This window comes from Arctopsyche grandis, chromosome 2 (assembly GCF_051622035.1).
Source record: "Arctopsyche grandis isolate Sample6627 chromosome 2, ASM5162203v2, whole genome shotgun sequence".
Lineage (NCBI taxonomy): Eukaryota > Metazoa > Arthropoda > Insecta > Trichoptera > Hydropsychidae > Arctopsyche > Arctopsyche grandis.
This window is the reverse complement of record NC_135356.1, coordinates 33,118,817-33,143,892: the sequence shown is the minus strand read 5'-3', so window position 1 is coordinate 33,143,892 and position 25,076 is coordinate 33,118,817. Positions and strand designations below refer to the sequence as shown.

Here is a 25,076-nt window from a genome sequence, read left to right as displayed (position 1 = left end):
TTTAGAGCATTGTGACGATTATGTGACGGTAGTTTTAATTAGATGTATTTTTATATTTCAGTGAAGTTTATGATGTAGTAATTGATGGCGTATGAAAATGGGTAGGAAGCTTTGCCGTTGGAGGCCGGCAATCCGATAGACGGATGAGCAAACAGCTTGCCACTTGGAGACGCTATTACAGATCTCGGAGCTGAATGGTTATTATAAATTGTTATTTATATTGATATGCATTTATTTACTTTACAATATAGTCTTCATTGTCAAATGGCTAAGTGTCACGGTGAAGAAAATAATGTCATATTCGAAATGGTCAATGATAATAACCATGTAGAGACATCCGGGATGGCCGGATTGAAAGATGATTCCACTGGGAGTTAATTATTCAATGAAATATAGGAAAAGATGAGCTTACTGTGTTATGATATGACCAGGGTTGCCAGACGTCCCCATTTGAGCGGGACTGTCCTGAGTTCAACAGACAAATCCCGAGTCCCGGAATGCCTCTGAAAATCCTGACTTCTTAAAACAAAATGTAATTCTTGTAATTGTATCCAAAATATTTTATTAACTGTGATTCCTGTGGATTATTAAGTAACTATTTTTTATATGTTCTCTTCTACATATATATATATATGTGTATGTACTTATTTATATACATTATAATTTAATTAAAAATATTTTTTCCTTAATATCTTCATTAATTCTTAAGATTCTTTGTTTTTCATTGTTCGAAATAGTGAATGTTCCGATCTGTGATATTGGAAATCTGGCAACCTAGGATATAGCGTATGAGGAATTGGAAAGAGTAGCCACTGATTCCGAATCACTCGGTGATAACTGAACAGTCGTGTGACTGGCTTGAAGGGACCTCCAATCTAGAATATGTACTTACAAGATATTTCTGCATCAAAATTTTACTGTGTCAAAGCAAATAGCAACAAAGAACTCTGATGATGGCTTATATTGTCAGAAAAAAAAACACTTACATATATCCTTGAATAGTATATTTTTCGAAAAATTTCCCTTGCAAAATTTTATGTGGTATTACAAAAAACTGCTAAAAATCAACGAATTTATAACTTGAATTCAGTCTGCCCTGATCTTCACTTTCAGCTTATTTCGGTATTAATAAACGAGAAAAGGATCCAGCATACCAGCATGAGAAAAGAATCCACAAAAAAGACTACAAAGTATGAAAAAGAGCCGCCTAATGTTTCTACTGCATCCTTCAGATGTAAGATATAACATTTATTATTTGCATAAATATATGAATTAATGGGCTAACTGTGTTTTGTTCAATGCTCACATAAATATTCCCTGTTTTGAATGGCATCATTACCCGGCCTTCTTTGATAATTGTCATGATAGCGACTAGAACTCGCCGTTATTGTTTTCAGTTTTTGAAGTAAACTGATATTTTTCGTTCATCTTAATGAAGTTGTGAAGTATGCAAGTAGTTTTAACAATTTTAACAGATTTATCCACTGAACAGGACAAATACACGGTGTTTCAAATACACGAAACTTCGATACAAGTACGAGTATACAAAAAGCGCATTCGACCTCTAGATAAACGGTAGTTAAATATTGTTCAAGACTCTTCCATTATGCAGTCTCATAATATTGGTGCAAAGGGGAAATCCTTCATCCGCCACAAAATAAAAATTGAATGGTCGTCCAAATTCTTCTTCTCCTATTAATGGCATCGACTCTGGGATTTTTTAAGTATTATTTGAAAGTGCTTCGCCCTCGGCGCCCCCCTGAGCCTTTGCCTTCTAGGGCTTCGCCCTCGGCGCCCCCCTGAGCCTTTGCCTTCTAGGGCTTCGCCCCTCCACGCCCCCATGATTTAATGCCGTCTAGGGCTTCGCCCCCATGATCAGTTGCCTTTTAGGGCTTCGCCCCTCCGCGCCCCCATGATTAACTGCCGTTTAGGGCTTTGCCCCCCTTAACTAATGCCTTTTGGGGCTTCGCCCCTCCGCACCCTCATGATTAAATGCCGTCTAGGGCTTCGCCCCCATGATCAGTTGCCGATAAGGGCTTCGCCCCTCCACTTCCCCATGGTTAAATGCCGTCTAGGGCTTCGCCCCCATGATCAGTTGCCTTTTAGGGCTTCGCCCTTCCGCGTCCCCATGATTAAATGCCGTTTAGGGCTTCGCCCCCCTTAGTTAATGCCTTTTAGGGCTTCGCCCCTCCGCGCCCCCATGATTAACTGCCGTTTAGGGCTTTGCCACCCTTAAATAATGCCTTTTGGGGCTTCGCCCCTCCGCACCCTCATGATTAAATGCCGTCTAGGGCTTCGCCCCCATGATCAGTTGCCGATAAGGGCTTCGCCCCTCCACGTCCCCATGGTTAAATGCCGTCTAGGGCTTCGCCCCCATGATCAGTTGCCTTTTAGGGCTTCGCCCTTCCGCGTCCCCATGATTAAATGCCGTTTAGGGCTTCGCCCCCCTTAGTTAATGCCTTTTAGGGCTTCGCCCCTCCGCGCCCCCATGATTAACTGCCGTTTAGGGCTTCGCCCCCCTTAACTAATGCCTTTCGGGGCTTCGCCCCTCCACGTCCCCATGGTTAATTGCCGTCTAGGGCTTCGCCCTCATGATCAGTTGCCGATAAGGGCTTCGCCCCTCCACGTCCCCATGGTTAAATGCCGTCTAGGGCTTCGCCCCCATGATCAGTTGCCTTTTAGGGCTTCGCCCCTCCGCGTCCCCATGATTAACTGCCGTTTAGGGCTTCACCCCCCTTAACTAATGCCTTTTGGGGCTTCGCCCCTCCACGTCCCCATGGTTAATTGCCGTCTAGGGCTTCGCCCCCATGATCAGTTGCCGATAAGGGCTTCGCCCCTCCACGTCCCCATGGTTAATTGCCGTCTAGGGCTTCGCCCCCCTTAACTAATGCCTTTTGGGGCTTCGCCCCTCCACGTCCGCTTAAATAAACCGCTTAAACATGACTAAGCTAATAGTAAACATTTAATTTAAAAAAAAAAAAAATTAAAAAAAAATTTTAAAAATTAAAAAAAAAAAAATCAAAAAAAAAATAATAAAAAAAATAAAAAAAAAATCAAAATTTTTTTTTTTGCCTTCTAGGGCTTCGCCCCTCCACGCCCCCATGAGCAGTTGCCGTTTAGGGCTTCGCCCCCATGATCAGTTGCCTTTTAGGGCTTCGCCCCTCCGCGCCCCCATGATTAAATGCCGTTTAGGGCTTCGCCCCCCCTAGTTAATGCCTTTTAGGGCTGCGCCCCTCCGCAACCCCATGATTAATTGCCGTTTAGGACTTCGCCCCCCTTAGTTAAGGCCTTTTAGGGCTTCGCCCCTCCACGCCCCCATGATTAAATGCCTTCTAGGGCTTCGCCCCTCCACGCCCCCATGAGCAGTTGCCGTTTAGGGCTTCGCCCCCATGATCAGTTGCCGATAAGAGCTTCGCCCCTCCACGTCCCCATGGTTAATTGCCGTTTAGGACTTCGCCCCCCTTAGTTAAGGCCTTTTAGGGCTTCGCCCCTCCGCGCCCCCATTATTAAATGCCGTTTAGGGCTTCGCCCCCCTTAACTAATGCCTTTTGGGGCTTCGCCCCTCCGCACCCTCATGATTAAATGCCGCCTAGGGCTTCGCCCCCCTTAGTTAATGCCTATTAGGGCTTCGCCCCTCCGCGCCCCCATGATTAAATGCCGTCAAGGGCTTCGCCCCCATGATCAGTTGCCGTTTAGGGCTTCGCCTCATAAGGCTGCGCCCCATGGGGCTTCGCCCCATGAGGCTGCGCCCCCTTCGGGGCCCCATGGGGCTGCGCCCCAGGAGGCTGCGCCCCCTTGCGCCCCCTTCGGGGCCCCATGCGGCTAAGCTCCATAAGGCGGCGCCCCATAAGGCGGCGCCCCATAAGGCAGCGCCCCATAAGGCGGCGCCCCATATGGCGGCGCCCCATAAGGCTGCGCCCCATAAGACAGCGCCCCATAAGGCTGCGCCCCCTAAGGTGGCGCCCCATAAGGCAGCGCCTCATAAGGCGGCGCCCCATGAGGCTGCGCCCCCCTGCGCCCCCTTCGGGGCCCCATAAGACTGCGCCCCATAAGACTGCGCCCCATAAGACTGCGCCCCATAAGACAGCGCCCCATAAGGCTTTGCCCCATGAGGCTGCGCCCCCCTGCGCCCCCTTTGGGGCCCCATGGGGCTGCGCCCCATGAGGCTGCGCCCCCTTGCGCCCCCTTCGGGGCCCCATGTGGCTAAGCTCCATAAGGCGGCGCCCCATAAGGCGGCGCCCCATAAGGCGGCGCCCCATAAGGCTGCGCCCCTAAGGCTGCGCCCCATAAGACAGCGCCCCATAAGGTTGCGCCCCATAAGGCTGCGGCCGATAAGGCTGTGCCCCATAAAGCTGCGCCCCCTTTTGAGCCCCATGGGGCTGCGCCCCATGAGGCTGCGCCCTCCGGGCCCCCTTCGGGGCCCCACGGGGCTGCGCCCCTTGTGGCGCCCCTGGCGGGGCCCCATGAAACTACTCGCCTTGCGCCCCCGCGGGGGTGAATCCATTGAATCGAAAAAAACAAATCGGCGCCCATGGATCGAAAAAAAAAAAAAATCGAATCACGTGTTCGATGACGTCACCGATCTACGGACGACGACGACGACGACGACGACCAAGGATATTTACATACAAAGTCTCTTTCCAAATTATAGATTAGAAGATAGATAGAAGATAGACTAGAAGACTAGACTAGATATGAACAAATACTTGCTAAACAACTATATAATTCGCTTTATTTATTTTATTATAATTCAATTGGTATCACGAGTGATGGTTTGCTCGGTAATTCCGTATCACTTCTATGGATGCAAGTTTATGTATATTTATATACATACTAGCTGTATTACCCGGCTTCGCTCAGTGTTTATAATATAAACCGCTTAAACATGACTAAGCTAATTTAATTAAAAAAAAAAAAAAAAAATTTTAAAATTTTAAAAAAAAATTTAAAAAAAAAATTTAAAAAAAAATAAAAAAAAAATAAAAATAAAATAAAAAAAAAATCAAAAAAAAAATCAAATTTTTTTTTTTGCCTTCTAGGGCTTCGCCCTCGGCACCCCCCTGAGCCTTTGCCTTCTAGGGCTTCGCCCCTCCACGCCCCATGAGCAATTGCCGTTTAGGGCTTCGCCCCCATGATCAGTTGCCTTTTAGGGCTTCGCCCCTCCGCGCCCGATTCAATGGTGAATCCATTGAATCGAAAAAAACAAATCGGCGCCCATGGATCGAAAAAAAAAAAATCGAATCACGTGTTCGATGACGTCACCGATCTACGGACGACGACGACGACGACGAAGACGACGACGACCAAGGATATTTACATACAAAGTCTCTTTCCAAATTATAGATTAGACTAGCTGTATTACCCGGCTTCGCTCAGTGTTTATAATATAAACCGCTTAAACATGACTAAGCGAATTTAATTAAAAAAAAAAAAAAAAAAAATTTAAAAAAAAAATTTAAAAAAAAATTTAAAAAAAAATAAAAAAAAAAAATCAAAAAAAAAATAAAAAAAAAATTTAAAAAAATCAAAAAAAAAATCAAATTTTTTTTTTGCCTTCTAGGGCTTCGCCCTCGGCACCCCCCTGAGCCTTTGCCTTCTAGGGCTTCGCCCCTCCACGCCCCATGAGCAATTGCCGTTTAGGGCTTCGCCCCCATGATCAGTTGCCTTTTAGGGCTTCGCCCTTCCGCGCCCGATTCAATGGTGAATCCATTGAATCGAAAAAAACAAATCGGCGCCCATGGATCGAAAAAAAAAAAATCGAATCACGTGTTCGATGACGTCACCGATCTACGGACGACGACGACGACCAAGGATATTTACATACAAAGTCTCTTTCCAAATTATAGATTAGACTAGCTGTATTACCCGGCTTCGCTCAGTGTTTATAATATAAACCGCTTAAACATGACTAAGCGAATTTAATTAAAAAAAAAAAAAAAAAATTTAAAAAAAAAATTTAAAAAAAAATTTAAAAAAAAATAAAAAAAAAAATCAAAAAAAAAAATAAAAAAAAAATTTAAAAAAATCAAAAAAAAAAATCAATTTTTTTTTTTGCCTTCTAGGGCTTCGCCCTCGGCACCCCCCTGAGCCTTTGCCATCTAGGGCTTCGCCCCTCCACGCCCCATGAGAAACGAGAAAATCGGACTAATCCATGCACATATTAATAAATGTACATTAAAAAACATGATTTATTTATAGAGTCACTAAATGATATTTTAGAAAAGCTCTAATAGGTATGCTCATCGATTGTGGTGCTAGCTCCAATTCAACTATCATTTGACAGATGTCATCGTTCACATAACCTCAAAATGTCATTCGGCAATAGGTAATTAGCACTTGTTTTGATTCGGTTCATATCATTTTCTTGCACGCTACAATCTAAAACCACTTCGCAATATATTTAAATCTTTGTGTATATTTTATCTCTATTATATATTATATATACGTATGTATGCGAAAATTTTGGTATAAAGATATCAATGAAAAGATACAAAATTGAAGTTTCGATACAATTCTAAAATACTTTAGTATTTGTATGCTATTTAGATCTCTTACTTTTCAATCAAACTTCTATCTATGTATGTCCGTGTATACAACTTTTTTAATATCAACAGGAATTCCAGTACAGAGATTTCATACAAATTCAAATTGAATTTGTATAATTTTTTGTAAAGGAGAAAAATAACCATTCAGGCACAATTTTAGAGCATTGTGACGATTATGTGACGGTAGTTTTAATTAGATGTATTTTTATATTTCAGTGAAGTTTATGATGTAGTAATTGATGGCGTATGAAAATGGGTAGGAAGCTTTGCCGTTGGAGGCCGGCAATCCGATAGACGGATGAGCAAACAGCTTGCCACTTGGAGACGCTATTACAGATCTCGGAGCTGAATGGTTATTATAAATTGTTATTTATATTGATATGCATTTATTTACTTTACAATATAGTCTTCATTGTCAAATGGCTAAGTGTCACGGTGAAGAAAATAATGTCATATTCGAAATGGTCAATGATAATAACCATGTAGAGACATCCGGGATGGCCGGATTGAAAGATGATTCCACTGGGAGTTAATTATTCAATGAAATATAGGAAAAGATGAGCTTACTGTGTTATGATATGACCAGGGTTGCCAGACGTCCCCATTTGAGCGGGACTGTCCTGAGTTCAACAGACAAATCCCGAGTCCCGGAATGCCTCTGAAAATCCTGACTTCTTAAAACAAAATGTAATTCTTGTAATTGTATCCAAAATATTTTATTAACTGTGATTCCTGTGGATTATTAAGTAACTATTTTTTATATGTTCTCTTCTACATATATATATATATGTGTATGTACTTATTTATATACATTATAATTTAATTAAAAATATTTTTTCCTTAATATCTTCATTAATTCTTAAGATTCTTTGTTTTTCATTGTTCGAAATAGTGAATGTTCCGATCTGTGATATTGGAAATCTGGCAACCTAGGATATAGCGTATGAGGAATTGGAAAGAGTAGCCACTGATTCCGAATCACTCGGTGATAACTGAACAGTCGTGTGACTGGCTTGAAGGGACCTCCAATCTAGAATATGTACTTACAAGATATTTCTGCATCAAAATTTTACTGTGTCAAAGCAAATAGCAACAAAGAACTCTGATGATGGCTTATATTGTCAGAAAAAAAAACACTTACATATATCCTTGAATAGTATATTTTTCGAAAAATTTCCCTTGCAAAATTTTATGTGGTATTACAAAAAACTGCTAAAAATCAACGAATTTATAACTTGAATTCAGTCTGCCCTGATCTTCACTTTCAGCTTATTTCGGTATTAATAAACGAGAAAAGGATCCAGCATACCAGCATGAGAAAAGAATCCACAAAAAAGACTACAAAGTATGAAAAAGAGCCGCCTAATGTTTCTACTGCATCCTTCAGATGTAAGATATAACATTTATTATTTGCATAAATATATGAATTAATGGGCTAACTGTGTTTTGTTCAATGCTCACATAAATATTCCCTGTTTTGAATGGCATCATTACCCGGCCTTCTTTGATAATTGTCATGATAGCGACTAGAACTCGCCGTTATTGTTTTCAGTTTTTGAAGTAAACTGATATTTTTCGTTCATCTTAATGAAGTTGTGAAGTATGCAAGTAGTTTTAACAATTTTAACAGATTTATCCACTGAACAGGACAAATACACGGTGTTTCAAATACACGAAACTTCGATACAAGTACGAGTATACAAAAAGCGCATTCGACCTCTAGATAAACGGTAGTTAAATATTGTTCAAGACTCTTCCATTATGCAGTCTCATAATATTGGTGCAAAGGGGAAATCCTTCATCCGCCACAAAATAAAAATTGAATGGTCGTCCAAATTCTTCTTCTCCTATTAATGGCATCGACTCTGGGATTTTTTAAGTATTATTTGAAAGTGCTTCGCCCTCGGCGCCCCCCTGAGCCTTTGCCTTCTAGGGCTTCGCCCTCGGCGCCCCCCTGAGCCTTTGCCTTCTAGGGCTTCGCCCCTCCACGCCCCCATGATTTAATGCCGTCTAGGGCTTCGCCCCCATGATCAGTTGCCTTTTAGGGCTTCGCCCCTCCGCGCCCCCATGATTAACTGCCGTTTAGGGCTTTGCCCCCCTTAACTAATGCCTTTTGGGGCTTCGCCCCTCCGCACCCTCATGATTAAATGCCGTCTAGGGCTTCGCCCCCATGATCAGTTGCCGATAAGGGCTTCGCCCCTCCACTTCCCCATGGTTAAATGCCGTCTAGGGCTTCGCCCCCATGATCAGTTGCCTTTTAGGGCTTCGCCCTTCCGCGTCCCCATGATTAAATGCCGTTTAGGGCTTCGCCCCCCTTAGTTAATGCCTTTTAGGGCTTCGCCCCTCCGCGCCCCCATGATTAACTGCCGTTTAGGGCTTTGCCACCCTTAAATAATGCCTTTTGGGGCTTCGCCCCTCCGCACCCTCATGATTAAATGCCGTCTAGGGCTTCGCCCCCATGATCAGTTGCCGATAAGGGCTTCGCCCCTCCACGTCCCCATGGTTAAATGCCGTCTAGGGCTTCGCCCCCATGATCAGTTGCCTTTTAGGGCTTCGCCCTTCCGCGTCCCCATGATTAAATGCCGTTTAGGGCTTCGCCCCCCTTAGTTAATGCCTTTTAGGGCTTCGCCCCTCCGCGCCCCCATGATTAACTGCCGTTTAGGGCTTCGCCCCCCTTAACTAATGCCTTTCGGGGCTTCGCCCCTCCACGTCCCCATGGTTAATTGCCGTCTAGGGCTTCGCCCTCATGATCAGTTGCCGATAAGGGCTTCGCCCCTCCACGTCCCCATGGTTAAATGCCGTCTAGGGCTTCGCCCCCATGATCAGTTGCCTTTTAGGGCTTCGCCCCTCCGCGTCCCCATGATTAACTGCCGTTTAGGGCTTCACCCCCCTTAACTAATGCCTTTTGGGGCTTCGCCCCTCCACGTCCCCATGGTTAATTGCCGTCTAGGGCTTCGCCCCCATGATCAGTTGCCGATAAGGGCTTCGCCCCTCCACGTCCCCATGGTTAATTGCCGTCTAGGGCTTCGCCCCCCTTAACTAATGCCTTTTGGGGCTTCGCCCCTCCACGTCCGCTTAAATAAACCGCTTAAACATGACTAAGCTAATAGTAAACATTTAATTTAAAAAAAAAAAAAATTAAAAAAAAATTTTAAAAATTAAAAAAAAAAAAATCAAAAAAAAAATAATAAAAAAAATAAAAAAAAAATCAAAATTTTTTTTTTTGCCTTCTAGGGCTTCGCCCCTCCACGCCCCCATGAGCAGTTGCCGTTTAGGGCTTCGCCCCCATGATCAGTTGCCTTTTAGGGCTTCGCCCCTCCGCGCCCCCATGATTAAATGCCGTTTAGGGCTTCGCCCCCCCTAGTTAATGCCTTTTAGGGCTGCGCCCCTCCGCAACCCCATGATTAATTGCCGTTTAGGACTTCGCCCCCCTTAGTTAAGGCCTTTTAGGGCTTCGCCCCTCCACGCCCCCATGATTAAATGCCTTCTAGGGCTTCGCCCCTCCACGCCCCCATGAGCAGTTGCCGTTTAGGGCTTCGCCCCCATGATCAGTTGCCGATAAGAGCTTCGCCCCTCCACGTCCCCATGGTTAATTGCCGTTTAGGACTTCGCCCCCCTTAGTTAAGGCCTTTTAGGGCTTCGCCCCTCCGCGCCCCCATTATTAAATGCCGTTTAGGGCTTCGCCCCCCTTAACTAATGCCTTTTGGGGCTTCGCCCCTCCGCACCCTCATGATTAAATGCCGCCTAGGGCTTCGCCCCCCTTAGTTAATGCCTATTAGGGCTTCGCCCCTCCGCGCCCCCATGATTAAATGCCGTCAAGGGCTTCGCCCCCATGATCAGTTGCCGTTTAGGGCTTCGCCTCATAAGGCTGCGCCCCATGGGGCTTCGCCCCATGAGGCTGCGCCCCCTTCGGGGCCCCATGGGGCTGCGCCCCAGGAGGCTGCGCCCCCTTGCGCCCCCTTCGGGGCCCCATGCGGCTAAGCTCCATAAGGCGGCGCCCCATAAGGCGGCGCCCCATAAGGCAGCGCCCCATAAGGCGGCGCCCCATATGGCGGCGCCCCATAAGGCTGCGCCCCATAAGACAGCGCCCCATAAGGCTGCGCCCCCTAAGGTGGCGCCCCATAAGGCAGCGCCTCATAAGGCGGCGCCCCATGAGGCTGCGCCCCCCTGCGCCCCCTTCGGGGCCCCATAAGACTGCGCCCCATAAGACTGCGCCCCATAAGACTGCGCCCCATAAGACAGCGCCCCATAAGGCTTTGCCCCATGAGGCTGCGCCCCCCTGCGCCCCCTTTGGGGCCCCATGGGGCTGCGCCCCATGAGGCTGCGCCCCCTTGCGCCCCCTTCGGGGCCCCATGTGGCTAAGCTCCATAAGGCGGCGCCCCATAAGGCGGCGCCCCATAAGGCGGCGCCCCATAAGGCTGCGCCCCTAAGGCTGCGCCCCATAAGACAGCGCCCCATAAGGTTGCGCCCCATAAGGCTGCGGCCGATAAGGCTGTGCCCCATAAAGCTGCGCCCCCTTTTGAGCCCCATGGGGCTGCGCCCCATGAGGCTGCGCCCTCCGGGCCCCCTTCGGGGCCCCACGGGGCTGCGCCCCTTGTGGCGCCCCTGGCGGGGCCCCATGAAACTACTCGCCTTGCGCCCCCGCGGGGGTGAATCCATTGAATCGAAAAAAACAAATCGGCGCCCATGGATCGAAAAAAAAAAAAAATCGAATCACGTGTTCGATGACGTCACCGATCTACGGACGACGACGACGACGACGACGACCAAGGATATTTACATACAAAGTCTCTTTCCAAATTATAGATTAGAAGATAGATAGAAGATAGACTAGAAGACTAGACTAGATATGAACAAATACTTGCTAAACAACTATATAATTCGCTTTATTTATTTTATTATAATTCAATTGGTATCACGAGTGATGGTTTGCTCGGTAATTCCGTATCACTTCTATGGATGCAAGTTTATGTATATTTATATACATACTAGCTGTATTACCCGGCTTCGCTCAGTGTTTATAATATAAACCGCTTAAACATGACTAAGCTAATTTAATTAAAAAAAAAAAAAAAAATTTTAAAATTTTAAAAAAAAATTTAAAAAAAAAATTTAAAAAAAAATAAAAAAAAAATAAAAATAAAATAAAAAAAAAATCAAAAAAAAAATCAAATTTTTTTTTTTGCCTTCTAGGGCTTCGCCCTCGGCACCCCCCTGAGCCTTTGCCTTCTAGGGCTTCGCCCCTCCACGCCCCATGAGCAATTGCCGTTTAGGGCTTCGCCCCCATGATCAGTTGCCTTTTAGGGCTTCGCCCCTCCGCGCCCGATTCAATGGTGAATCCATTGAATCGAAAAAAACAAATCGGCGCCCATGGATCGAAAAAAAAAAAATCGAATCACGTGTTCGATGACGTCACCGATCTACGGACGACGACGACGACGACGAAGACGACGACGACCAAGGATATTTACATACAAAGTCTCTTTCCAAATTATAGATTAGACTAGCTGTATTACCCGGCTTCGCTCAGTGTTTATAATATAAACCGCTTAAACATGACTAAGCGAATTTAATTAAAAAAAAAAAAAAAAAATTTAAAAAAAAAATTTAAAAAAAAATTTAAAAAAAAATAAAAAAAAAAAATCAAAAAAAAAATAAAAAAAAAATTTAAAAAAATCAAAAAAAAAATCAAATTTTTTTTTTGCCTTCTAGGGCTTCGCCCTCGGCACCCCCCTGAGCCTTTGCCTTCTAGGGCTTCGCCCCTCCACGCCCCATGAGCAATTGCCGTTTAGGGCTTCGCCCCCATGATCAGTTGCCTTTTAGGGCTTCGCCCTTCCGCGCCCGATTCAATGGTGAATCCATTGAATCGAAAAAAACAAATCGGCGCCCATGGATCGAAAAAAAAAAAATCGAATCACGTGTTCGATGACGTCACCGATCTACGGACGACGACGACGACCAAGGATATTTACATACAAAGTCTCTTTCCAAATTATAGATTAGACTAGCTGTATTACCCGGCTTCGCTCAGTGTTTATAATATAAACCGCTTAAACATGACTAAGCGAATTTAATTAAAAAAAAAAAAAAAAAATTTAAAAAAAAAATTTAAAAAAAAATTTAAAAAAAAATAAAAAAAAAAATCAAAAAAAAAAATAAAAAAAAAATTTAAAAAAATCAAAAAAAAAAATCAATTTTTTTTTTTGCCTTCTAGGGCTTCGCCCTCGGCACCCCCCTGAGCCTTTGCCATCTAGGGCTTCGCCCCTCCACGCCCCATGAGCAATTGCCGTTTAGGGCTTCGCCCCCATGATCAGTTGCCTTTTAGGGCTTCGCCCCTCCGCGCCCCCATGATTCAAAGCCGTCTAGGGCTTCGCCCCCCTTAGTAAATGCCTTTTAGGGCTTCACCCCTCCGCACCCCCATGATTAAATGCCGTCTAGGGCTTCGCCCACCCTAGTTAATGCCTTTTAGGGCTTCGCCCCCCGCGCCCCCAAGATGAATTGCCGTTTAGGGCTTCGCCCCCCTTAGCTAATGCCTTTTAGGGCTTCGCCCCTCCGCGCCCCCATGATTCAAAGCCGTCTAGGGCTTCGCCCCCCTTAGTTAAAGCCTTTTAGGGCTTCGCCCCTCCGCACCCCCATGATTAAATGCCGTCTAGGGCTTCGCCCCCATGATCAGTTGCCGATAAGGGCTTCGCCCCTCCACGTCCCCATGGTTAATTGCCGTCTAGGGCTTCGCCCCCATTATCAGTTGCCTTTTAGGGCTTCACCCCTCCGCGCCCCCATTATTAAATGCCGTTTAGGGCTTCGCCCCCCTTAGTTAATGCCTTTTAGGGCTTCGCCCCTCCGCGCCCCCATTATTAAATGCCGTTTAGGGCTTCGCCCCCCATAATTAATGCCTTTTGGGGCTTCGCCCCTCCGCACCCTCATGATTAAATGCCGCCTAGGGCTTCGCCCCCCTTAGTTAATGCCTATTAGGGCTTCGCCCCTCCGCGCCCCCATGATTAAATGCCGTCAAGGGCTTCGCCCCCATGATCAGTTGCCGTTTAGGGCTTCGCCTCATAAGGCTGCGCCCCATGGGGCTTCGCCCCATGAGGCTGCGCCCCCTTCGGCACCCCATGGGGCTGCGCCCCCTTGCGCCCCCTTCGGGGCCCCATGCGGCTAAGCTCCATAAGGCGGCGCCCCATAAGGCGGCGCCCCATATGGCGGCGCCCCATAAGGCTGCGCCCCATAAGACAGCGCCCCATAAGGCTGCGCCCCATAAGGCGGCGCCCCATAAGGCAGCGCCCCATAAGGCGGCGCCCCATGAGGCTGCGCCCCCCTGCGCCCCCCTCTGCCCCATGAGGCTGCGCCCCCTTTGGGGCCCAATGAGGCTGCACCCCCTTCGGGGCCCCATGAGGCTGCGCCCCCATGGGGCTGCGCCCCATGAGGCTGCGCCCCCTTCGGGGCCGCATGCGGCTAAGCTCCATAAGGCGGCGCCCCATAAGACTGCGCCCCATAAGACAGCGCCCCATAAGGCTACGCCCCATGAGGCTGCGCCCCCCTGCGCCCCCTTCGGGGCCCCATGAGGCTCCGCCCCCCTGCGCCCCCTTCGGGGCCCCATGGGGCTACGCCCCATGAGGCTTCGCCCCCTTTGGGGCCCCATGGGGCTGCGCCCCATGAGGCTGCGCCCCCTTCGGGGCCCCATGTGGCTAAGCTCCATAAGGCGGCGCCCCATAAGGCGGCGCCCCATAAGGCTGCGCCCCTAAAGCTGCGCCCCATAAGACAGCGCCCCATAAGGCTGCGCCCCATAAGGTTGCGCCCCATAAGGCTGCGGCCGATAAGGCTGTGCCCCATAAAGCTGCGCCCCCTTTTGAGCCCCATGGGGCTGCGCCCCATGAGGCTGCGCCCTCCGGGCCCCCTTCGGGGCCCCACGGGGCTGCGCCCCTTGTGGCGCCCCTGGCGGGGCCCCATGAAGCTACTCGCGAAACGAATAAAACAAATCGGCGCCCATGGATCGAAAAAAAAAAAAATCGAATCACGTGTTCGATGACGTCACCGATCTACGGACGACGACCAAGGATACATACAAAGTCTCTTTCCAAATTATAGATTAGATACACATAACTACTGATATTTATGCTTATGGATATCTACACGTCTATCACTACGTACTCATTAATTGCCAATTCTATTTACGTTTTACAATTTATCCGATTTTTATTACATTGCTATATTTTATCCTGTGTACTTTCCATGTTCCTTATTTCCATATGCTTTATCTTCCTACTCTATTGATCCGTTTCATATTTTTGTATGTATGCATATGGACATGTGTATTTTCGTGTATAATTGTATATATGTGTGTATGTGTTTATATACACATATATACAATTATACACATATATATATGTGTACCTTTTTTTTTCTATTATTTTTCTGAGACTACTTAATGGATTCTATTAATTTATATTATCAAAATGTACGTAGTCTCCGTACAAAAACTGATATTTTTTTACGAAATATAAACATGTCCAATTATGATATTATTTTGCTTACTGAAACTTGGTTGATGGACACTATAAGTGATGAGAAACTCTTTGATGAAAGATATATAGTATGGCGAAGAGATCGTAATTATGTTAGATTAAACCAAAAACGTGGTGGTGGTTGCCTTGTAGCAACTAAGCTTGAACTTGGAGTTGTTTCACGTCCAGAATGGCACTCTTCTGTGGAAGATATGTGGATATCTCTCACTTTACGCAACATCACTAATCATCGCAACCTTCTCAAATTTCATGTATGTGTATTGTATTTATGTTCTGAGAACATAGGTAATTCTTTTAATACTCAACTTACTAATTTTCTTGAAAACATGTCTACTATTTCAACAAACTACCCGGATGATAGATTTTTAATCGTGGGAGATTTCAATCTAAGTAATATCCAATGGTCCCAGGATATCTCCAGAGGAGGACTTATGCCTATCAATTCATTAAGAAGCACCGAAATGACTCTTATTGATGCATTACATTTTTGTAACTTTAAACAATATAATGGAGTACTTAACTTATTCGGCCGTATTCTTGATCTAGTTTTATCAAATGAACATTTGGTAGTAGATGCCTGTTTAGATCCTCTCGTTCCTGAGGATCCTTATCATAAATCTCTTTTAATTACTGCTGATCTAACTATTTATCGATCACTTAGATCTAAACCTTATACTAGATTCCTTTTTGATCTTGGTAACTATAACGAGATTCAAAATGAATTAAACTCTGTTTCTTGGTCTTATTTACATACTGTTTCTTTTGATGATGCTGTAAATTCATTTTATAATCTTATATATAATTTAAGGGATAAATATATCCCACAGAAACATGTTCAAAGTAGAAAATTTCCCGCTTGGTGTACTGCACCCCTAAAAAAAGTCCTGAAGGAAAAGTACAAATTTTTTAAGAAATTCAAAAATTATAACAACCTGGCTGACCATCATACCTTTGTTCTATTACGCAATCGGGCAAAAACTTTAGAGAAAGAATGTTTCAAAAATTATATGACTTTAGTAGAAAACGACATTTCCTTGAATCCCAAAGCATTCTGGTCCTACATTAAATCAAGGAACAAAAACAACGTCCTACCTCATATTCTGTATCATGGTGACATTACTGCTGATACGGGGGTGGACATTTGTAATTTGTTTTCTTCCTTCTTTTACTCGACGTTCCTTAAACCGGTCTCTAATCAATCGACTTCCTCTTATCCCTTACCAACCAACGTCTGTTCTGTCACATCTTCCTCTGAAATTGGATCAATTGAAATTCGAAGTGAAAAAGTATTAAATATTTTGAAATCAACTGATATTCATAAAACAGCAGGCCCAGATTTAATTTCTCCAATTTTTATCTCAAAATGTGCTGAAAGCCTAACTTTACCACTAACCATTATCTATAAAAGATCTATTAGTGAGGGCCTTGTACCTTGTATCTGGAAATCAGCATTCATATCTCCTGTACATAAGAAAGGAAAAAAAAACGAAATTTCCAATTACAGGCCTATATCAAAGCTATGTATATTTGCTAAGATATTAGAAAAATTAGTGTACGACCAACTTTTTCCAGCTATCTCGCAATCTCTTAGTATGCAACAACATGGTTTTCAGAAAGGACGCTCAGTTACAACAAATTTACTACTATTTAATGATTTCGTTACTAATGCCATGAACGATCGGTCTCAGGTTGATACTATATATATACAGATTATAGTAAGGCATTTGACAGGATTGATCACGATATTCTCCTTGAAAAACTTTTACAGATCGGTATTCATGGTGATCTCTATAGATGGTTCACCTCATACATTACACGTCGATCACAGGCTGTCTTATTAAATGGATTTATATCGAGATGGATGAATATTCCTTCTGGTGGTCCGAAAGGCTCCCTCTTGGGACCTCTATTATTCAATATCTTCATCTTCGATATTGAAAAATGTTTTCAGAATTCAAGTGTACTATTATTTGCTGATGATATGAAGATTTTCAAGAGAATAGACAACCGAAATGATGCTTTGGCCCTACAAGATGATTTGTTCAGGCTAGAGGCTTATTGCAGCATAAATAAGTTGGAAATTAATGTAGCAAAATGCTCCTGCATAACCTTCACCAGAAAACTATGTCCAGTTGACTTTCCTCATTCAATCAACGGACATAGACTCACAAGGGTATCGGAAATTAGGGATTTGGGAGTCTTTTTAAACTCTGATCTATCCTTTGGTAAACATATTGACAATTTTGTAGCTCGAGCGTCGAAGGCCCTCGGGTTCGTCATCCGGTCCTCCAAATGCTTTACTTCTATTAAATCATACAAAATGCTATATTGTGCATACGTAAGAAGTATTGTTGAGTTTGCATCCCAAGTTTGGAACCCAGAGTACTCTGGTGCAAGAGACAGATTGGAGCGCATTCAGAAGAGATTCTTGAGGTACATCAGTAGCCGTTTTGGATTATCCTATACTTCCTATGAAGATGCTTGTAGGTGTCAGCATCTACTTCCACTTGTCAAAAGAAGGGAGATAGCTGACATCTCAACAGTTTTGAACATCCTTAACGGCTCGATCGACTGTCCTCAATTATTGAGCAGACTATCATTGCGTGTGCCAAATAGAATGACTAGATGTAATGAGCTCCTTTACATACCTAATACTTTTTCTAATTATGGAAGAAGCTCATTCATCTGGCATGCAAGCTCCACCATCAACACACTAATTTTAACAATTTCTATGTTTGACTTATTTAATATTAATGCTATACAAGCTAGAGTGATTATTGCAAATTTGTTTTTCGATGATTAATTTTATTGAAAATTTACGATTGTGATTATGAATTTTTATTTTGTCTTTTTGTTTTTTGTTATATATTATATTATTTTTATTATTTCATAATTTTTATCATATTATTATTCTTATTATTTTGATATTTTTATTATACTGTTATTTCTATTTTTTTCTTTTTGTTTTCTCTAACTATCTTACTCTATTATCATTTTTTTTTCTTATTTTAAATGTTTGAGCTTTTCTTTTTTTTACCTATATGTGAAAATTATTAATGGTTTACTTAACATAATTATGTTTTTTTACTATCAATCTATGTAACTTAATAAACTGTAAATTTTCCAAATAAATAAATAAATATTTTACTTTTTATTCTTAATAAATTTCTTAACCTACAAAGTACACCAACTTTTTTTGCCATTTTTTTAATAATATAATCTGCGTGCACCTTAAAACTTAATTTACAATCCAAATAAATGCCCAAATACTAAATATTATCTACTACTTCTACCACTCTCCCATCCATAATCACATCACTCACAACTTTTTTATTATTCATCCACATCATCTTAGTCTTACTTAAGTTCACTTTCAGTTTATTCTCACATAACCAATCACTTAAATACCGTAATTCCCTAAACATCATCACCTACAATATAAACTAACGTATCATCCGCAAACATATGAAGGTTTAAGGTTTGCCGAAGCTTTTCTACAAAGCATTTACAACAATTGAACAATGAGCGGCACCTTGGCTATCCGTACTCTGATAATAATTTTTGAACTGGGATAACCAATCTTTTTTTATTCAAAGAAAATTTTAATTAGCGGAAAATATCTAAAAAATTACCATCGTCTTTATGTTATAAATGATTGCAAAATTTACAACATAATAATTTTTGGACAGGAGTAGCCAGCATTTTCATACACTAAATTTCCAAAATGAGAATAAAATCTCAAAAAATTTTTAGCCTCTTTATGCTATACATACATCAATGATTGTAAAATAACAGTACAGTAATTTTTCAGACAAGACAACTTTTTTTTATACAACAAAATTTTTAAAGTGACTCCGACACATCAAGATTCCTAAAATATGACAAACATCGCTCTCCATTTACGATAAACTGTATGAGGTTGTGGGTGAAGATGCGAAATACTTCCAAAGAGCTATCGGATTTGCTGATGTAATTCACAAAATCAGACAACACGGGTTGGAAATTTTCAAAACAGCAATCATTCCCTTCTATGGACATTGCATCATCGAGTAAGTATAACCATATGCGTCGGTCTTCTGGTATACTTGCAAATTCAACATTAAATATACGAAGGCTAACTTTTAAATTTAATAATTTCCTCAAATTTTCATGAGTAACGTTGCGTTTACTCAAAACGTTTTTAGACGTTAAAAATTTAAAAGTGTATTCATAAGTGTATTCATAGTATGAACCTTTACTGAAAAACGTAATCAATTGAAAGAGGAAGCGACACTGTCTTTCCATGGACAAATCTAAGGAACAAGGGGATTCCCAGTTTATAGTAGAATTTGTTTGTATGATATTCAAAGTATCTTCAACAGATGTTTTTGTAATACTGCTTATGGTTTCGATAAGCTCGGTGAAGCTTTTAAAAATGTAATAAGTAACTGAATTGAACATTGGTGCCATTTTTCTATAAGAAACGTATTTCGTAGCGGATTCAACTTTTTCGATGAAAAGGGCTTGAAACAGGTTTAAAATTTTAGAAAAACATTTATTGTCAGAGACAGATGCAAGATCTGACATCATTTTCATGTCATTTTTTGTTATAAATAGAAGCTGCTCTGCTGATAGATCCTTGAAGTTGTAATTGTCGAAAAAAATAAAACAATTGTCATGTAAAGTTCTTTTATGGTGTTCTAGTCCTTCACCGATGATTTTTGTCACTTCTTCGGTAAGATTGAAATCCTCAATTTCGGCAATTTCTATATTTGGTAGTGTGTCATTTCTTTTTTCAATAGACTGTAATATATTCAAGAATGTTCTTGCAATGTCTTTGATTTCCTCTGAAACATATTTATTTTCGACGAGTTTATTCATAATCAAATCATTCTTAAGTAGCACATCTTCTTCATTTATGTTTCCAATTTCAATATATATTTGTAAAATATCATCATTGACAGCGATATCATAACCAATCTTATGGCAAATGTCACTGATAAGTGAGATAAAATCTTTGTAGCAATGTTTCTTTTTATTCATTAAACCATCTTTAAAAATTTCCGTTATTTTAATTTTGTTAAATAAAAGCTCACATATGATACGGTTATCCAAAAAGCTATTTTTCACATATAAACCAGTTGTATCTGAAATTTTTACACGAGCAATAAAATCTTCATGATCTATTATAAACAAATATTCTGGAGTTTGGTTTCTGATGTAAAACGTCTTTTCATCGGTGAACCTAGTATTAAATTGACAGGATAATAATTTTGTTAAATTGTTTTCCTGCCACTCTCCCTCGATGTATTGTTTTCCATCTTCGCTGAACACCGTTTTTCTCGTCACCTCGATTCGACTATCATTCTGGAATCCTTCCCGTCCATCTTCATTATGAATTTCAAAAACTCCCATCTTTTTTTTGGATCGCTGAAATTTAAAAATAATAAATAAAAATTAAAAATACCATAATTAAAAATATTTGAATTTAAAATACTACATCTAAAAATATTATAATTTAAAATTTCAAAATCAAAAATATTATATTTAAAACATTATAATAAACAATACTATAATAAAAAATATTAAAATAAAAAATACTATGATTAATGTACCATAATAAAAAAATACTGTAATTAATTATACTATAATTAATTCAAAAAAATAATACCACCCTCTCACCCATACAAGATTATTATGAAAAAGAGAACTTCAATATGTCGAAAATTTGGTTTTTCTTAAATATTTCAATATTAACATGTCGATATTATGAATATAATTGTCTTACCTGAATTTTGATCCCAATCCAGATTTTGTGATTTTTTTCTGATGCTACGAGCTTATCGTAAAATAACCGTCTATCTGAAAATTCATATTAAAGTAAAAATATTAATCATCCTAGTTGATTGTGTGTAAAACACGTGAAAACTTAAATTAAAATTAAAAATACTGTATATGTATACTAGATAAGTAATATACCTACTATAATTAAAAATATTTAAAAATTTAAAATACTACATCTTAAAGTAATATAATTTGAAATATTATACTTAAAAATTTCAATATTAAAACAAGTGAAACTACGAAAAACCTTGAAAATACTATGATTAATAATACTATAATAAAAAATACTGTAATTAATAATACTATAATAATTTGAAAAAATATTATCTTTAATAATACCAAGATTTTTATGAAATGGAGAAATTCATTATGACGAAATGCTTTTTTGTTAAATATTTGAATATTAACATGTCGTTATTATGAACATACTTGTCTTACCTCAATTTTGATCCCAATCTGGATATTTTGACTTGTTTTCTGATGATCTATCTGAAAATTTATATAATAAATTAAAGTATTAATATTCTTAGTTTATTGTATTTAAAAGACATGTTTATTTTTGGAAAAAAATATACTCTCGATAGTTTATACCGGGGCAGCCAAACCTTTTTGTAATTCGGCTGCCCTGGTATAAAGCTAATATTTTCGTCCAACTATTCTCTATGAAAATATATCGCAATCTACCAACATACATATGTATATAGAGGGGGGGGGGGGATATGTTTTATATAACGTTAACAAATACATAATGCTTATGAAAAAATAACAATTTTAAAAATAAGCATGGTTTATGCTACAACAGATCGTTGACACTCCTCGGATTTGGAAATATTTTTGGGATTTACAATGAAAGATAAATTCACTACAGGTCAAGATTTTTATCGTTCAAAGAATTTCGTGTATCCGATTTTATAATATTCATATTTAATAATCTATTGTTCTATTAGAAAAACAGATTCGGCCAAATATGTACGTAGACTCGTAGAGCCCTAACAACAGATCGATTTTTGTGTCGCATTCGTTAAGATTGGATATTAATCTACATATATGTATATATGCACATATGCACATCGATATGATACATCATTCATTTATCTGAAACATATGCACAACGAATATGTCGGTTGTGTTTCAGATATTTTCGGGTAACATTTATCAACATACGTACATTTTAAGAATGGAGAAAAGATCGACTTAAAATCAAGCCGGGGACGACTGGGTGGGCAGCCCTAGTCGATTTATGCACCGCACCGAATGCGTATGAAGTGACGTCACAAGCGATGGTGTTACCCTGTGTAGCAAGTCGGGGAGTCACCCTTTCCCAACCCTACGTTTCTCGTTTCCCGACTAAAAAAACTAATATTAAACAAACTAAATCTTAATAAATTCCTCCATAAGAAAATACATATCAAATTATATTCTTCATTTGGTGTCACCCCCCTCCCCCCAGGATGGTGACACCCTGGTGCGGTCTGCAACTTCCCCCATGCGATGTCACTGCTCCATATTGGAATATACACTGGAACTGGAATATATTGGAATACACCATATTTATATCAGGAATATCAGCAGCCTTGAGCTCCATGTGCAAATAATGTTTTCTTAAAATATCGTAGAAGGTGTACAGACTCCAGGGATGTTCAACTCGAGAGCACCCCGGAAGTCGGTTTCTTAGAAGCTCGTGGTAAGCGTGGGCGGGACTGGTCTCCTCCAAGGGATCTACAGGTCGTCGTCTGCGGTCTGGTCTCTGCTGCTGTCGGCTCGGCTCGATGTATATCTCTCTCTCTCTCGTACAGTGTGCGTAAGTGAGGGTGATACGGGACAAAGGCGGGAAAGTGAATAGTAATGAAAACAGGTTATAATTCTGTTTGTATGGTGACTGTATTTTATATATATATGTATATACAGAGATCAAGCAGGGGGGACAGAAAAAGGGGGGGGGGGGAGTCCGACTTGAGATTAGCGCGCACGTGTTCAAGAGGTTATGGTAACCTCACTCAACCACGTGGCTACGTGATCTGACTTCGACGAAGAGAGACCAGGAATTCCTCACTTCTCACCGGACGTATACTGAAGCTGTACTTCCAGTATCGTCTGCCGATCAAGGCTGAGCTGATCGGGACTCGGTGGTGGGAACCAACTCGGTAGCGAACAGAGATGTTCACTCGACCGACGCGGAAAACGAATAGAAGGCGGGGACGCGCGCTCGGCGCCGATCTCCCTCCAAAACGGCTCCTTTGGTCGTAACGCCACGAAAGCTGACCATGAAGACTTGGTCGGAACAGAAGGCTTTCGCCTTCATTCGGTATCCGACAGAAAGTATGCGAATGATGGTTGAAAATATTTGAATCAAATCAGTCTGAATTGAATATTCAAGCTTACACCATCTCGTGGTCTTCATAGAAGAGATTTGTTACAAATTAGACGATTTTCAATTTTTCATTAATTGTTCTGAGGAGCTTTATCATGTTTTATGGAGCTGAGGAGAAAGAGAAGCTTCTTCATTTTTATACAGGGTGCTTTTAGAGGTCATTACACTTACCATAATACATAATTGGTAATGAACCAATTGTCGCGTGTACATTTTGGCAGTGGACCAATTTTCGCGTCACCCCATAATACAAAGCCTTACAGTTTTCAAGATAACCTGCATTTTTTACTTTTGTAAAATGATTTTAAAATCTCATAACTATACCCTCGTAAGCGTAACGCAATTATTAACGTTACTAACCTCATTTTTTTGTTTTCTCTTATTCTAGTATGTATTTATCTGAGGTACCCATCAGTATGGCTCACTGATTGCGTTTATGTTTAGCACCAAGAGAATATTGGGTTCAGTGGCATAACTACCGCGCCCGCAGACCCCGCAATGCAGGGGGGGCGCCACGAAGCGCGCCTTTTTCACGGATTTTTTCATTTGTTCCGTAATTTTTTTAAAAACTTCTCTTATTTTTCAGCCTATCTGTACTATATGTGTATGTACATACATTAACATATTTTGAATTTATCCTCATTGTGTAATTGATCTATGCCAATAGGGCTAGAAGACTACCGTCTTTTTTCCATCTTTTGAACGTCAGTGCCACTTCAACCTATTAGCTGAGAATTCTCTTATTCTTGTTTATATTTTTTGGGTCTGATCTTAAGTCGAAAGATAAAAAAAAGGGTGCATGGTAAACGGTACATACTCACTTAATTTGCGCGAGCAGGGTACAACAGGAACAAGAGGAACAGGATTTTCCTCCCGTATTCTGCGCGCGCACATCAATATGGGAGGAAAAGCCCGTTTCTCTTGTTCCTGTTGTATCCTGCTCGCGCAAATTAAGTGAGTATGTACCGTTTACCATGCACCCTTTTTTTTGATCTTTTGATTTTCGATCTTTGCCTTCCGATGTTTGCGTTTTCGGACGTTTCACATTCGGGCCCGTGACGGAGACTTTAAACAGATTGTGCACTGCTTGTTGGTCGTCCAGATTAAACTTTAATGCACTTTGATATATAGGTACACATATCGATACGTAAAAAAGTATAAATACTAATTTGGAAAGTTATTTTTCTAATATTAATATATGGGGGAGGGGGTGGGGGGGAGGTGTGGCGCCGTAAAATATATTGCGGGGGGGCACCGGGAATTCACGCTACGCCACTGATTGGGTTCGATCCTGTGCTAATCTTTAATATATTAGCCCAGGATCGAATTTGGATATTTGTGACTCCAAGTCGATTGTTTCTTGTCAGAATTTGCCAATTTTATCTAATCATTGTTGAAACGGTTCCTCAAAATTGGCAAAAAAAAAATCATCTTCTGTATATTTAATATATGTACAATTTGTAAAAAAATATGTACAAGTATCCATAGATGTCTATCCATAAATGGATTAATTTATTAATAAATTAATTAATTGTTAATTTCGTGTTCTTCAGCTTCTCGAAATACAGTGATTTGTGTAATAAAAATACTGCATTGTTTATTATTAATTGTCTAGGAAGGCACATTGGGGTCTTCCTGTCAAGCCTTCCTGGTATATATCTACATATGTAAAATAAATAAGGATCTCAGAAATTTGTAACGCCGTGCCTGAGGGGCTCTAGCAAAATAAATATGCCATTGATAGGGAATCAAATTAGAAACCGAAGAAATAAATGGTACATTCACTGTGATTAGGACATACTTAGCAATATCTTT

At 41.3% G+C, this 25,076-nt stretch overlaps 2 protein-coding genes and 1 long non-coding RNA gene across 3 annotated transcripts in view; 1 reads left to right on the top strand and 2 right to left on the bottom strand.

Annotated features, from left to right (window-relative positions):
- Positions 1-25,076, bottom strand: part of LOC143922378 (uncharacterized) — a 134,740-nt gene that overhangs the window by 42,914 nt on the left and 66,750 nt on the right. The gene's annotated exons all lie outside the window — the stretch shown is intronic.
- LOC143921147 (uncharacterized) lies at positions 18,266-23,805 on the bottom strand. Its single transcript, XM_077444313.1, has 4 exons — positions 22,059-23,805; positions 21,329-21,379; positions 20,835-20,908; positions 18,266-20,476 (listed from the first exon to the last, which is right to left on the bottom strand). The coding sequence occupies exon 4, from the start codon at positions 20,459-20,461 to the stop codon at positions 18,911-18,913; it is 1,551 nt and encodes a 516-aa protein (XP_077300439.1). The 5' UTR covers positions 20,462-20,476; positions 20,835-20,908; positions 21,329-21,379; positions 22,059-23,805; the 3' UTR covers positions 18,266-18,910.
- Positions 22,059-25,076, top strand: part of LOC143921219 (uncharacterized) — a 542,666-nt gene continuing 539,648 nt past the window's right edge. Inside the window, exon 1 of the long non-coding RNA XR_013261414.1 lies at positions 22,059-23,727. This is a non-coding gene — a long non-coding RNA (uncharacterized LOC143921219). The remainder of the gene's footprint in view (positions 23,728-25,076) is intronic.

Excerpts from the sequence above, each read along its gene's own strand:
- LOC143921147 (XM_077444313.1), bottom strand. The coding sequence starts at position 20,461 with ATGGGAGTTTTTGAAATTCATAATGAAGATGGACGGGAAGGATTCCAG.